Source organism: Morone saxatilis, unplaced genomic scaffold, assembly GCF_004916995.1.
Source record: "Morone saxatilis isolate NCDOM2014 unplaced genomic scaffold, NCSU_SB_2.0 Contig18, whole genome shotgun sequence".
Lineage (NCBI taxonomy): Eukaryota > Metazoa > Chordata > Actinopteri > Moronidae > Morone > Morone saxatilis.
In genome coordinates this window covers 26094639-26108023 of record NW_023339740.1, presented here as the reverse complement: position 1 = coordinate 26108023, position 13385 = coordinate 26094639, and the positions used below count along the sequence as shown (strand labels likewise).

The 13385-nt window shown below is 38.7% G+C and overlaps 2 protein-coding genes across 2 annotated transcripts; both read right to left on the bottom strand.

Annotated features, from left to right (window-relative positions):
* Positions 1 to 136: 136 nt before the first annotated feature.
* On the bottom strand, positions 137 to 5832 carry ccndbp1 (cyclin D-type binding-protein 1). The gene is made up of 8 exons (XM_035661829.1): positions 5634 to 5832; positions 4830 to 4889; positions 4547 to 4626; positions 3691 to 3772; positions 3212 to 3308; positions 2357 to 2430; positions 833 to 909; positions 137 to 457 (listed from the first exon to the last, which is right to left on the bottom strand). The coding sequence occupies exons 1-8, from the start codon at positions 5719 to 5721 to the stop codon at positions 152 to 154; spliced, it is 864 nt and encodes a 287-aa protein (XP_035517722.1). The 5' UTR covers positions 5722 to 5832; the 3' UTR covers positions 137 to 151.
* A 377-nt stretch (positions 5833 to 6209) lies between these two features.
* On the bottom strand, positions 6210 to 10611 carry LOC118328207 (H-2 class II histocompatibility antigen, A-U alpha chain-like). The gene is made up of 4 exons (XM_035661828.1): positions 10474 to 10611; positions 9469 to 9726; positions 8212 to 8493; positions 6210 to 7824 (listed from the first exon to the last, which is right to left on the bottom strand). Exons 1-4 carry the CDS (start codon positions 10532 to 10534, stop codon positions 7706 to 7708), a joined length of 720 nt encoding a protein of 239 aa, XP_035517721.1. The 5' UTR covers positions 10535 to 10611; the 3' UTR covers positions 6210 to 7705.
* Positions 10612 to 13385: the final 2774 nt, after the last annotated feature.

Below are 13385 nucleotides of genomic sequence, written 5' to 3'. Positions count from 1 at the left end.
TTGGTTATCACACATTCACAAATTGAAGTTTACATAATCTGTTTGGTGAGCAGACACCCATAAAACCAAGAACATTACTCTTATATTCTAATAATTACGGTAATTTAAGGCTGTGATTTTGTGCAGTGTTTTTCTTGTTGGTGTTGACACGCTAAAGCATTATGATAATATGAACTTCTGTGTGTGTGTGTACGCACCCAGGGCTGATTTCCTTGGTGATGTCGGCCAGGTCGTCGAGCTGAGCCACGTTCTGAGCTGTGGTAACGTCACCGTTGGCTTTGACGGCCGACGTCAGCTTCCTCAGGCACGCTGCAGAGGCTTTCATCAGCCCCTGGCACGGACCGATTATGCACCGGTCTTTCTCCGACCAATAAGTGTCCTGGTTGCCACGAGGCTCCTCCCCTTCCTGGTCGTCATCGAGGACGTCACTGAATGGGTCGTGGGCCTCGGATAACGCCTGCAAAATTCAGTGTATTAAAGCAAGAGCTGTATTATTGTGAAGATTAATGATTGGACTGCAGCTAATAATCAATGTTATTATGGATTAAAGTCAACAAATCCCATGAAAAGATCAAAACCAATGAGCCAACTCATCACCAGCCTCATCCTTTAACCTGCATTTGTGAAAAACTCAGTGTGAGCAGTGTGAGGTGAATATGTTTCCCCACTGATTATCTTCAATTATAAAAGACAACAGGTGCCATGGAAACAGGGACATATTCTGGGAATACCACACTGTGTCAAATAAAAGCCTGCTTCTATTTGCAGTGGAGATAAACACAGCACCAGCCACTATATATGTGTGTGTGTGTGTGTGTGTGTGTGTGTGTACCTGTTCAATTTCTTCTATGGCGTCTTTCACAACTCCAATCTGAGCGGACAGAACCACCAGCACCGCTCCCTTATTATCTGTGGAAAAAAACAACCTTTTCCCATCAATAAAACAAAAAGGAAACTTGAAATCTAAAGACAAAAAAAGAGAAATATCTATAAAAGAGATTAACTTGAACTTCTTTTATATCATCCTCCCTTAAAAAGACGTCAGGTCCACCTTTATCTCATAACGTACAGAGGAAATCTGATTGAATGAACAAGCTAATGTTTGGATATTTACTCAATAACTGACTTAAATATGAATTTTCTGTTGATTGATTATTGATTAATCAACTGCTTCGCCACAGGGACTGAAGCTTCAGTGACTGACTCCATACAGAGCTATTCACAGCTCACTCAAACTCCAACGGTACACGACCGTTATTTAGTTGTGATTTTTGCAGTTAAGAATTTTAAAAAGTACATCTGTTGAGATTCAGCAGTTCACCATAAACTCCCACATGTTTCTGTTTACGAAAAATTCACAAAAGCATTTCAACATGTAAATATAGTGAGTAAAGTTAAAAGTTAAATGCTATGATGCTTCGTCACAGAGGATGAGGACAATCTTTGGATCGGCTGTGTGTTTACTGCTATATAAACAGTGTTGAGTTGAGTTTAAGTTCAAGCCATAAATACATCGACATGTAGATCTGTCAGAAGTGCCGTGTCAGACCACTGATACAACAGATACAACTGATACAACAGATACAACAGATACAACAGATACACAGAGTATACGTTAGAACACATTTGGCTTTGGAATGAAGCCAATGTTGCACAACCAGTCCTTCATACTGTAGCTCTGTCTCCATTTGTCCTTAAGCAAAACTCTGAGTGAAATTATCAGTATCGCTGGAAATTAAACCCTTACCTTTGCCTGACACTATAAATGTGGTTCTCTAGCTCTATACTTTAGAACTGATTTTAATTGTTTAGAAAGCCTTACGTACCTCAGTAGCTTCCTGTATTGGTGACAAGTTTTATTTAATTTTCAAACTAAAAAACACTCAGACTGTACACCCTTTCTATCACTGCTTTTTGTTTCATGGTATTTTTATTATGTATTTATATCTATTTATAGATAGGTTTCATCTATAGGTTTTTATGTATGTTTTATGCATGTAAATCTGCTGCTATGAAAATAAAATACTTAAACATACATAAATATTACTGATCCCCAAGGTGGAGAGCAGCAGAGAGATTCGCACACAGGTTCCTTATTAAATGTGGATAATCTGACTGCTGATTTTCATAAAATAAAGAGTAAAGAAACTTTTCTGGTAAAAAAAGTCAGACTTTGTGTACAATATCACCACCTGCAGGCTGCCATTGATCTAACATTATACTGCTAGTGCCACTGTAACTTTAAAACACAAGAAAAGAGAGGGAGTGTAGGGTTGAACCAAAACAAAGTGTACCTGACTCCACTAACAAATCCATCTATCAAAGCTGTATCTTTTATTCTCTAAAGTCTGCTGACCTTGTGGCAACTGGGCAAACTGGTCGCAGGCTGACCACACACTTCCTGTTGATGTCAGCTGTTCCTGGGTCAGACTACAGGTCAGCAGAAGAAGAGGACGAGGAAGAGGTGGAAGAACTCAGATAAAAAGAAAGCAGAGAGAGACAAAACTCCTTCTTCACTGAAAATAATCGGAATCATGTTTTAAAGTTTACTGTAGGTGCTGCATGAGCTACAGTCTGTTATACTTTTAATTTTATTCAGTTTATTTAATGTGGATTATGTACTGTATAATAACTAAAGTGTTAAAGACACTTGGCATTTTTAGCTTTTTCAACAGAAAAATTATCCATTACCAGAATCAGGATCAAGTTTATTGCCAAAAAAAGTTTTCACATACGAAGAATTTGCTTCGGTAAATTGGTGCATAAGAATCAGAATCAAACGACAGAAATATACAAAATTATCTAAATTCATGACAAATGTAAAATACAAAATACGTTTCCATAAGTATTCACACTCTCCCTGTCAGTACTTGTAAAGCCAATGTATTTAGGTGTGTCCTCTTTAAAAGGGGGCTTCATATTCTGTATTTTGAATTTGTACTTAAATGTTTTTCTGCTGACGTGTTTCAAAAAAGTCACAAAATAAATCTTCAAGAAAACAAACAAACTTGAAAACTTTCTTGGCTGGGGGTTGTTTATTCTTTATCGAACACTGACATTAATAAATCCAGCACCAATTAAAATGTTTAAACTACTAATTGAAATATGACAGCGTGTGTGTGTGTGTGTGTGTGTGTGAGAGGTTGTGTCTCGTTCTACTGTGGTTATCAATTATAACTTACAATAATATCTGATATATGTGTGTGTGTACCTCTGTAGCGGTGAGCTCAGTATGACCTCCACCAGCTGTGCGACTCCCTCCAGAACCTCGACCGTGGCGTCTCTGACCTGTCGGCGCAGACTGATACCTGAGACACAGAGAGCAGAGACGGCAGAGAGCTGAAGTCAAGATTCTGTCAGAAATGTACGTCCCGTTTTAACTCAAACAGCAGACACAACAAACTTTTGGCAGCATGTTGTTGTTTACTCAATAACAAGTCTAGTCTGAGTTTTACCATCCTGTGATTGTATGATTCTACATGTACATTTGTAGGGCTGCAGGAAATATCAGTATGCACAGAAAGAAACAGCTATCATCTACTATTACTGTTATTTCTGCAGCAGAAATAGAAAAAACATATTACCAAAATAATATATAAATGAGAACACAGGAAACACATTATTCTTCTGAACTGCCTGCTTGACTCAAGCACAGCCAACCGGCCGGTTCCTGGACTGTGGCGGTGTTACCTTGGCTCTTAGGTAGCCAGTAATACACTGTCGACAGAGTCAGCACACTCTTCATGATGGATTCTGCTAACTTCTCTCCATCCTGCAGAGAGGAGGGAGACAGAAAACACATAAATATGTGGGAGTTATAATGACAAGTTAATGTGACAATTCAAGAGCTTAGAATCATTTCTTTGTAGCGCTAATGTGACCAGATGCACCGACGTCACCAAAATGCTGCCGCGTCAAATCTGCAGTATTCTCTTGCTGCCATCTGTAGAGATAAAGCCGGTGACAGAAACTGAATGAATTAATCAGACGAGGCTGGTGAACAGTCTGGAGCCTGTAGAGCTGCTAGCAGGAAGGAGGAGGAGGAGGAGGAGGAGGAGGAGGCACAAACTGTTCTGCATCATCAAGAACATTTCCTGTTTCCTCCACAGTCTATCTGTCAAAAAGCAAAGCAACTTGAGCAGGACACCTGGCCACCGTAGTTTCTCCTACACGCTTGGAACGAGAGTGAGGCGAGGGGGTTGAAATCAGCAACTACACTGCTCAATGCCACTAAATCCAACACACTGGACCAATTCAATACATCAATATACATGATTTACTAGACTTCCAGCACCAATGAAAAGCATACGAAGCATTATCGTCGTATATATTTAAGGGTATGGTTTAAGTTTGGGTTCATGTTTTAATGAAAGATTATAGTTACTCAGAGTTTTGTTATTTTATTTCTTTTCTAACCCTTTCAGTGTCCATATGTTGTTTGCCATCTATCTATCTATCTATCTATCTATCTATCTATCTATCTATCACACTTTAACCGTGTTGCTGTTTTCAAGCTGCGGCATTATGAGCCCAACAATAATCTGACCTGTTGTGATGGAAGCGGAGGTTTGGAGAAGGCCAGGCTGAGTTTAGTGGCTTCCTGGGACACGGTCTTCACCGCCTGGTCTGAGGACAGAAAAAAAACATGACATCACCTTAAAAAAGGTCCCACTTAATGTCTTTGAGACCACGATTTAATTCCATGGTGGCTTTATGTGTTTCTGCATGGAACAGGATGATGATGGGGTGGTACTTTATTATATTTACATTTAGATTGCCCTACATGAACAACAAACAGGAGGAGGATGTCCTGATAAACTATACTCAACTCAGAGTGTCCCAGAAGTTGGAGAGGTTGAACGCTCCATCGGACTCATTGGATTCTCCGTCTGTGGTGGAAAATGAGCACTCGGTTACACAAATCTTCACTCTTCCAGGTTAATATATATATACTGAAATAGATGTTCATTTAATGCCTGATTTTGTAATTTACTTTAAATGTCTCCAGCTGATTTGAAAACAAATCTGCAATGATTTTTTTATAATCAAATAATTGTTTCAGTTGTTTAATCAGTAGAAATGACAACTATTCTTCAAATTGCTTCACAAATGTGAGGATTTGCTACTTTTCTCTGTTTTAAAAAACTGTAAAATCGATTAGTTGTCAATTATTAAACTATTTGCCAGCTATTTTGATAATAAATTATTAATTTAGAGTCATTTATTAAGAAAATATAGTCCAAATTGTCTCATTTATTTAGTCCTGTATGACAGTAAACTGAATGTCTTCGTTGTGGACAAAACAAGACATTTGATCAACATGTTTCACTACTTTCTGACACTTTATGGACCAAACAATGAATCGATTAACTGAGAAAACGCTAGAAAGATTAATCAATAAAGAAGACTGAGACTCAGTTTAGTAAACAAACCGGAAGGTAACACACATTTAAAACTCACTCTGTTAAATTAAAAACAACCAGCAGATAAACCTGAGCTCAGCGTACATTAAAAAGAACTATTAAGCTTTAGTAATATAATAATAATAATAATAATTTGTAAGTTTAGCACAGATAGCTTGACATGTGCTTGCAGGCGTATAGCTGCGTCACATCAAAACGCGTTACATTTACCTCTGACTCGATCTCTGATACACTGGATGGAGTTCAGGATGTTTCGTAAAGGCACAGACACATTTCCAGCACAATTGTCAGCACTCATGGCACCAAAGTTTTTTTTTAAGACAGCTCGTTTGACGTTAACTGTGTAGATACGTGCGTGTTGTGGAACCACAGCAGCGCAGGATGTCGAACCGGGGACAACTATAAAGGGAACACCGACAGTACACCGCGTTTTAGTGACACCTTGTGGTGAAAGGGAGGTATTGCAGCCAATATGAGTAAAAAAAACATTGACAGTATGTAGTAAAAACTTAGTAAGTAAATTATAAGATACTATTTTAAAACAAAAACAGACGTATATTTGGAAGAGACCTTTACTTTGTAAGAAAATGCTGAAAAACATCATCCCACCTTAATCAGCTGTCACTGGTCTGTACGTTTGCACTTTTTAAATTAGAAATATTTTGTCTTTGTTGCACTTTTATTACCCTGTAAATCATATTGAATTGGTGTATGAAATGTGCTATACAAATAAAGTTGCCTTGTCTTAGAAAGTTTGGTGCCCTAAATTTTAATAATCAAATGCTTCCTGGTTTCCGTTATGTCATTAACAAATCAGGAAGAACAGAGACATTTTGTACGCTACAATAGTCATTATCATTATTCTTTAAGAACTGGTTTGAGCATAAAAAACAACCAATTAATAATATTACAAATTCTTAAAGCATACCAAAATAGTTTACAGTGTTTCTTTGTGACCTTTTGGTGTTATAATGCTTTTTAGGCATGAAGTAGCTTCGAAGCTTTATTTAACCTCCTTCCCAACATGCTTGCATGATGTTTTATGATGTTTCTTTCAAATGTAGCCCGCTACAGCCTCTGAGAGTCAGTTGAAGAGGTAAAGGATGATGGGGTAGCACTTGGGGTGGCCAATCAGATTTCAGGCCCGCCCCTTCTGGAAACGCCCCTGTTATGGACCCACTTATAACCATCTACTCATCTGATGGCACAGTGCAACAGCAGGTTCTGGTTAATGTGCCACTCCACTAGGTGTCACTGCTGGGCTTTCCAACAGTGGTACTAACCTGTTTATCCTGCACTTTGTGTCTCCACAGTTATTTTCAGTGCACTGATTCACTAACTGGATTCCAGCTCTGAGGAGGAGGGTCCTCAGAGTCTCACCAGCCACTATCAACATGGTACGACTCACAAGAAATCCAGATGTTTTCACCAAAATATGTGAGAAACATTTACAGGATCTCCTCTTCATGTGCATTTTAGGGATTATTACAGAGCAGATTAACTTGGTTTTTTTTTAAACATATTTTTGGGGTCTTTCATTGCCTTTAACCTAGATTAAGATTAAGAGTGATAGGAAAGGTGTGTGTGTGTGTGTGAGAGAGAGAGAGAGAGAGAGAGAGAGAGAGAGAGAGAGAGAGAGAGAGGAGATGACGTACAACAAAGGGCTGCAGGTTGGAGTCGAACCCATTGCCGCTGCAGTAAGGACTCAGTCTGGTTACATAGAGCTCTACCAGGTGAGCTATCAGGACTCATCAGAGTAACTTCTAATGTTAAAGTTCTCGGTTAAGAGATTTTCTTATTCACTTGCAAACCTGCAAACACTACAGCATGTGACTTCAGAGTTTTTCTTAATCCTAATAATATCAACAAGAATCCTAATGTTATAGAGTCTGATGTGACTAATCATTCAAAATCAAATCAATCAAGTTTTAGTCCTTTACTTTTAAAAAAACAGATTATAAAGCAAAAAAAATTAAAAAATCCAGTCAAGAAGTCAAGTCACAATGCACATTCTTTGAAGTTCCCTGTGAATAATTTATAATAAATCCAGTTGTCTCCACACAAGACGTGTGTGTAATGTTCCTGGCTGAAATGTGGTGAGGTGTTAATGTGTTTTTTATGGGTTTACCAACAACCCCCATTGAAGAGAAGAGGCTGTTTGAGGATCCTGTTACATTAATGGTGAAAAAAACAAAAAAGGGTAAGCATCTCTGAAAACATGTGAGTGCTTAGCTACAGCTTCTGGTTGAGCTGCTCTCAGTGAAATCCCAGAAGTGAAGGCACTAGTTTGGCTGCTTGATGAATAAGAAGGCTCCGGTCCCGATTCCCGTCAGGCACAAAACCAGGCTCACTATAAAGAACCCAGCGGCAGGACTCAGACCGCTCTTCCTCTTGTTCAGCTCTGTGGATCGAACACAAACAACCACAGCTGATTTTATCTTTTTCAAGGCACATTATACATTACATTCATTTGTCCAATTTACACTCCAGTCCATTTATCTTCCACATGAACAAGAGGTAGATAAAAAAAATGGCAACTGAATTCCTCCCAAACAAACAACTACAATCATGCTCAATGTTACAGCACAAGTGCTTTTCTAGATTTTCAGATGTTAGTAAGTAAGCGTATTAGGGCCATAATATTATAATTATTATTATAATTTTAAAGATTCTGAGATTAAATTCGTAAATTTATGAAAAAATTGTGTTTTGGAAATCATTTTGGATGCATACATTTGTCAGTATTCCCCTTTAATAATAATGTAACACTAACATCTCTTAGTCTTACCCCAGCTGCTGGAGAGAGGCCGCAGTGAGGCTTGGTGCTCCACTGAACAGGAGTAAACGTCTCCCTCCCGAGGAACGAAACTCATTGTGGAAATTCTGTGGAACGTCCCGTCACTGTTGTGGCGGTAACGCAGGTTCGATACCCCCTCTGTGACCTCCACACCGTTCTTTGTCCATGTGAAATTGATGGTGGGAGGGTAGAAGTGGTTGGCCAAACAGAAGAGAGTGTTCACCACACCGTCCTCCCCCTCATACCGGCTGTAGACGAAGCTGTCTGGAGCAGCTGGTCAGTGAATAGAACAGAAAAGAAGTGAGGATATTTTTAGAGGGTGTTATTCCCCACATTATCCCCACATATAATACAAGAATTAACAATTAATTTCATTATAATATAAAAACAAAAACCTTCATAAAAGACCTTTGCTCGGATTGCATGTGGTCATTTTTATTTTCCCATTTCCCATTTTTACATTAGGAGGATGGTTACATGGTTAAGATGAGTGATAGATCGTGTTTAAAGACAAGGCGATCATTAATTGCATGTCTGTAATGACTCTCTGATCTCCACCAACATCCTCCACCTCGACCTCCAAACCAACACTTTTAGTCTTCCACATAGGTACTGGAGTTGATGAAATTCCAGGGAATACTGTGCTGGGTCTGGCAAAAATGTAACACAATCTGCTACAAGTAATAACACTTCACACATCACCTTTGAGTTGAAAGGGCAAATGTGTTAGTAAATTGTGTCTTATTTACACACTGAGCCGACACAGGGCAACAGCAATCATTTGGAGTCGTGTTCTGTTCAAATGTAAGTATAATATTTAGTCTCTTTTAGACCTGAGAAAGATATCTGAAACTTCACACTACACTATTTTTGCCAGCTAGCCTCTAACTTTTAGGTTCAGTTTAGGTTTGAATTCTAGCTTAGATCATTTTATTATAATTATATATTTATAAGTATGATCTTATGAAGGCAACTCAATTACACAAACATTTTTTGTTATTAAAAAGGTGTCATATGTGCCTTCATATTTGTCCCCAGAAAGAAAGTTACGGATTATCTGTTTAATGAATGCACCACCAGAAGTCCAGTGCTTGCCAGGAGCACTAACGGTGGTTTGTGTGTAATGCAGGCAGGTAGGCTACCCACTGTTCAGCCCTTTGAGGCTATAAGTCACAGACAGTGAATGAGTGAGTGGCTCCTGGTTTGATCTGTCAAATGAATTTTGGCCTAAAATAAACTGTGTCTTACCTTGTCGCATGGGAGCACCAGGATCCGCTTTTTTTGCTTTACTCAAAACACTTTGACAGTGATGAAGGCTAGTTTTGGCAATCGCATATGCCCGTTTCTTAAAGGCTGCTAGACTTTCCGGCAGGTGAGGCATCGCAAGCACCATTTCTCCCTTGTTAAAATCAGCGTACGCGACCTCGTCTTCGTCAAGCACCACATCCACCCGCACCTCAGTGGATTCATAGCACCCGTAGATGTAGTGGAAGTCATGGTAGGGCCCTGAAAAGCAGGAGATGAAACAGAATCACAAGATGAAAGCAGTTAAAACACTCTGTATGTTGATCTCCATACTGTGCTGATATTAATTTACAGCAACACTCTGGAAGGTAAAACATTTGGTATTTACGCTTCAGACAGCTGTAATGCTTGCAACACCTCGTCAAAGGCTGAATGTGTCAATGAGTTGTGAGGAGTTTAACCAGAGAATGATTTTCTCCTCTAAAACCTCTTAGATTGTAGAATCTGAGTAATTGTCAGAGGCACAGAGAAGTAAAACCCTGGTATTTCACAAGAACGATGCAAGCAAACAATGTAAGACCCCATATTTTGATTTAACTGTTTCTTTTTTTCCCACAAGGGATGGCTGACGTGAAATATAAATCTTGGTTCAGACAACATCCCCTCTGCAAAAAGGAAAAATACATAACAAATCCCATTTTAAACCCCCCTAAAGGGATTTTGGTGTTCAACACACATTTTCACAAACACATGAAGCAAGTTCTTTTTTTTCTCTTCCTGTTCTTCCATCTTACTTTTCTGTCTGTGATAAACCCTTCATTTATTTGTTTTTGTTTACAAAAATACATATTTTAAGGCTTGTCTGTCAAGTCTTCTCACACATGTTTGCAAAAAAATTAAATTGACCCTGAGAAAAAAATAAAGCTGATTATAATCTTATGCTTTCACTTTACAGTCCCTCACAGAAATCCATGTGAGCCCTGACAAAAGCTGCAGTTCAGTTCTTACTTGTTGCAGAAGTACAAACAGCTCCAGTGAATATGATCAGTGTGATCACAGACAGAGTCATCTCAAATCCAAAACCACCTGCTGACTGTATTCAGAGAACAAAACAGCTGAAGCAGGAACCTCAAACTGCTGAGCTTTACTCCGCAGCCAGTCAGATACGATTACACCACTGTTGCTGGGTAGAATATTTTATAGCTCGGAAGCCACAACCAGGAAGTTGTTGGACAAAGTCATTGGTACAGTTGCCTTAAAAGGAAGAATAAAAGAATAAGACCACCAGCCTGAAATACAGACACTAAAAGCGGTAAACTTAAGAACTTCAGCCTCCCCTTTAGTCTATGTAGGTGTGTGTTTCTGTGTGCTCAAATATAAATATGTTGTTCTTGTTATTGTGAAATCGATAATAACATCAGTTATTTGTCAAAGCAACATTGTTTGCTAAGTGTTTAAATATTTCTATTATGTTTTTTTCATTATTTTTTTCTTCCAGACACACTCCCTCTTCTTTTCTGATCTCACTCTGCTTCACTTCATTAGTTGAGCTCAGGGAGCTTAAGGGCCTTATTAAGAGTCTAATCATGAGGACTGCAGGTGTTTCCTGTTAGCTGATTCTATATCCCATTGTAGGTTTTGGAGACTTTTTACTCCTAAATTGAATTCAACATTAGGCATCAAGGCTTTCCCTGTGAAATCAGTGCAACCGGGTGCATCTGATCTCAGGTTTGTGAGTCACTGATGTCCTGGTAAACCTAAATTATTCAATAATTAGCACAAGCAATAGTTTTTTTTAGGAGTAATATTAGCATTATTAACAGTGAATGCTTATCTCTGATAACAAATGCAGAAGCTGTACGATCAGTCTTGGTAAATAAGTAGAAAAAGTCCATGCAGTACACCCTGTGACCTTTAGGGGGCAGTGCGCATCTACAGTTTCTGTATCATGTTGGATTTATTTAAAAAGATATTAATGTAGACACACACCTGGGGCTGATAACATATAGTCAATGTCATCAAAGTATCAGTTGGATGCAGAGTACTGTACAGAGACATGAAGGAGTTACATCAACAGACAAAGTGTGTTTGAGAAAGAAGAAGAAAGAAGGATATAAAGATTTGTGGGATGATTTTCATTAAGTAGAATAAAAGCAGGCTGGTTGGTGGTCAGCTGGGCTTTTCTAAAACCATAATAGACCCTGAGTGTAGCAGAGCCTTTCCAGTGAGCCAACAGCACCCTGACTCTGACCTGAATTAGGTCTGGTAATTGGTAACACCTGTGTTTATCTTTTTTTTTTTTTTATGTTAAATGGCTGTTGTGAAAAATGTATTAAGATACAAGTTTTTGAGTGATGAACCAGCAGTTTAGTCGAGAGAGACCATCACTCATTCACTACTCCCTACATAACAGACACTATACACAGAGAATTCGACACTCAGCTAATATGGCAGTATTAATTAATATATGCACTGTAAAAAAGCTCCGTTAGTAAAAAAAAGCCTGAGACTTCCTAGAGTCGTGTCATTACACTGAGGTTGACAGAAAGTTACTGCATGCAGCCACTATTTGTTAAGAAATTGCAAAACTGCATATTACCTCTGCAAAACCCCAATTTGTTGTTTTTACATATCTGTTTATCTATAGATTAAAGGTCTAGTGTGTAACATTTAAGAGAATCTAAAAGATGAAATAGAATACAATATTCATAGAAATGTTTTCGTTAGTGTATGATCACCTTAAAATAAGAATCAATGTGTTTTGTTACCTTAGCATGACCGTAGTTTTGCATTAATATTGAATATTGAAGTTGAATATTGAAACCTCATGTAGATACCTTTTTTTTCAGAAAGATAGATGAGTGAGAAATTGAATAACAGAGGCCAGCCCAGATGTGAACTTTGACTCTCTAGTGGTCAGCTAGCTGCAGTGCTAACTTACTTTTTTCTAAAACGTTCCTTTAACTGTTCCTTTAACATGCATTTTTCTTTATCCATACAGATATCCAGACACAAATTGCATGTTGCAGTAATACCAGCTGTAAATGTCGTCAAAGTGTCCTCACTCTGAAGGTCTAGCAAAGTGGTGCTCACAATGATAGAAGTACAAGAGCACACACAAACACACACACACACACACACACACACACACACACACACAAATCAAACAGTCTAGACTATAGTGAACAAAACTAATGAATGTATTTCATTTTGTCAAGCTGCAGTTTCTCCAAGGGCCTCCGTGTGTGTGTGTTTGCCAGACCCTTTAGTCTTTCTTCCCTCCCTCCCTCCCTTTCTCTCTCTCTCTCTCTCTCCTTCAATCAGTGTGTTTTATGTCTCAGACAGATTTTCCTCTCAAACACTTGGAGGATTTAAGCGGAGGAAAAAAAAGGAAATGATTTTATCACCTCTTTTCTCCCTCTCTTCTGTCTCATTCCTTTTCTTTGTCTCTTTTTTTCTCTGCTCCCTACATCACTCTCTCTCTCAGGTGAGATCTGTGTGGGGAGTTTCTGTCTAGACAACCGATTATACCGAATAATGAGGAAGAGGGAGGGAGGGCGATAGACGGAGCATGAAGAAGGGGAGAGAGAGAGAGAGGGAGGGGGAGGAGGATGTGATGTGAGGGAAAGAGAGAGGTGTAGTGTCAGACAGAAAGAGAGAGAGGTGTAAAGGGGAGGAAGGGAGAGAAGAGGAACATCAGGAGGAAAACAAGAGATAATAGATGAGAGAATAAAAAGATGGAAGTAGACATGGCAGAAGAAATAAAAGGAGGATGAAAGATTAAAGAATAAGAGAGAGGAGAAGGGGATGGAGGGAAAGAAGGACAATAAAGAACAAAGGAGGGAAAACAGACGGCAGAGTGTAAGAGATAAGATGGAAGATAAAAAAATGGAAAGAAGAAACAAAAGAGATGGTAGAGA

Coding starts and splice junctions, on each gene's coding strand:
- ccndbp1 (XM_035661829.1), bottom strand. CDS start 5,721: ATGAGTGCTGACAATTGTGCTGGAAATGTGTCTGTGCCTTTACGAAAC. Junction 4,627..4,829: donor CAACTTCTGGGACACTCTGA/GTTGAGTATAGT, acceptor TTCTGTCCTCAG/ACCAGGCGGTGAAGACCGTG. Junction 3,309..3,690: donor CTGGCTACCTAAGAGCCAAG/GTAACACCGCCA, acceptor TCTGTGTCTCAG/GTATCAGTCTGCGCCGACAG.
- LOC118328207 (XM_035661828.1), bottom strand. CDS start 10,534: ATGACTCTGTCTGTGATCACACTGATCATATTCACTGGAGCTGTTTGT. Junction 9,727..10,473: donor TGTTTGTACTTCTGCAACAA/GTAAGAACTGAA, acceptor CCTGCTTTTCAG/GGCCCTACCATGACTTCCAC. Junction 7,825..8,211: donor GCCTCTCTCCAGCAGCTGGG/GTAAGACTAAGA, acceptor TTCGATCCACAG/AGCTGAACAAGAGGAAGAGC.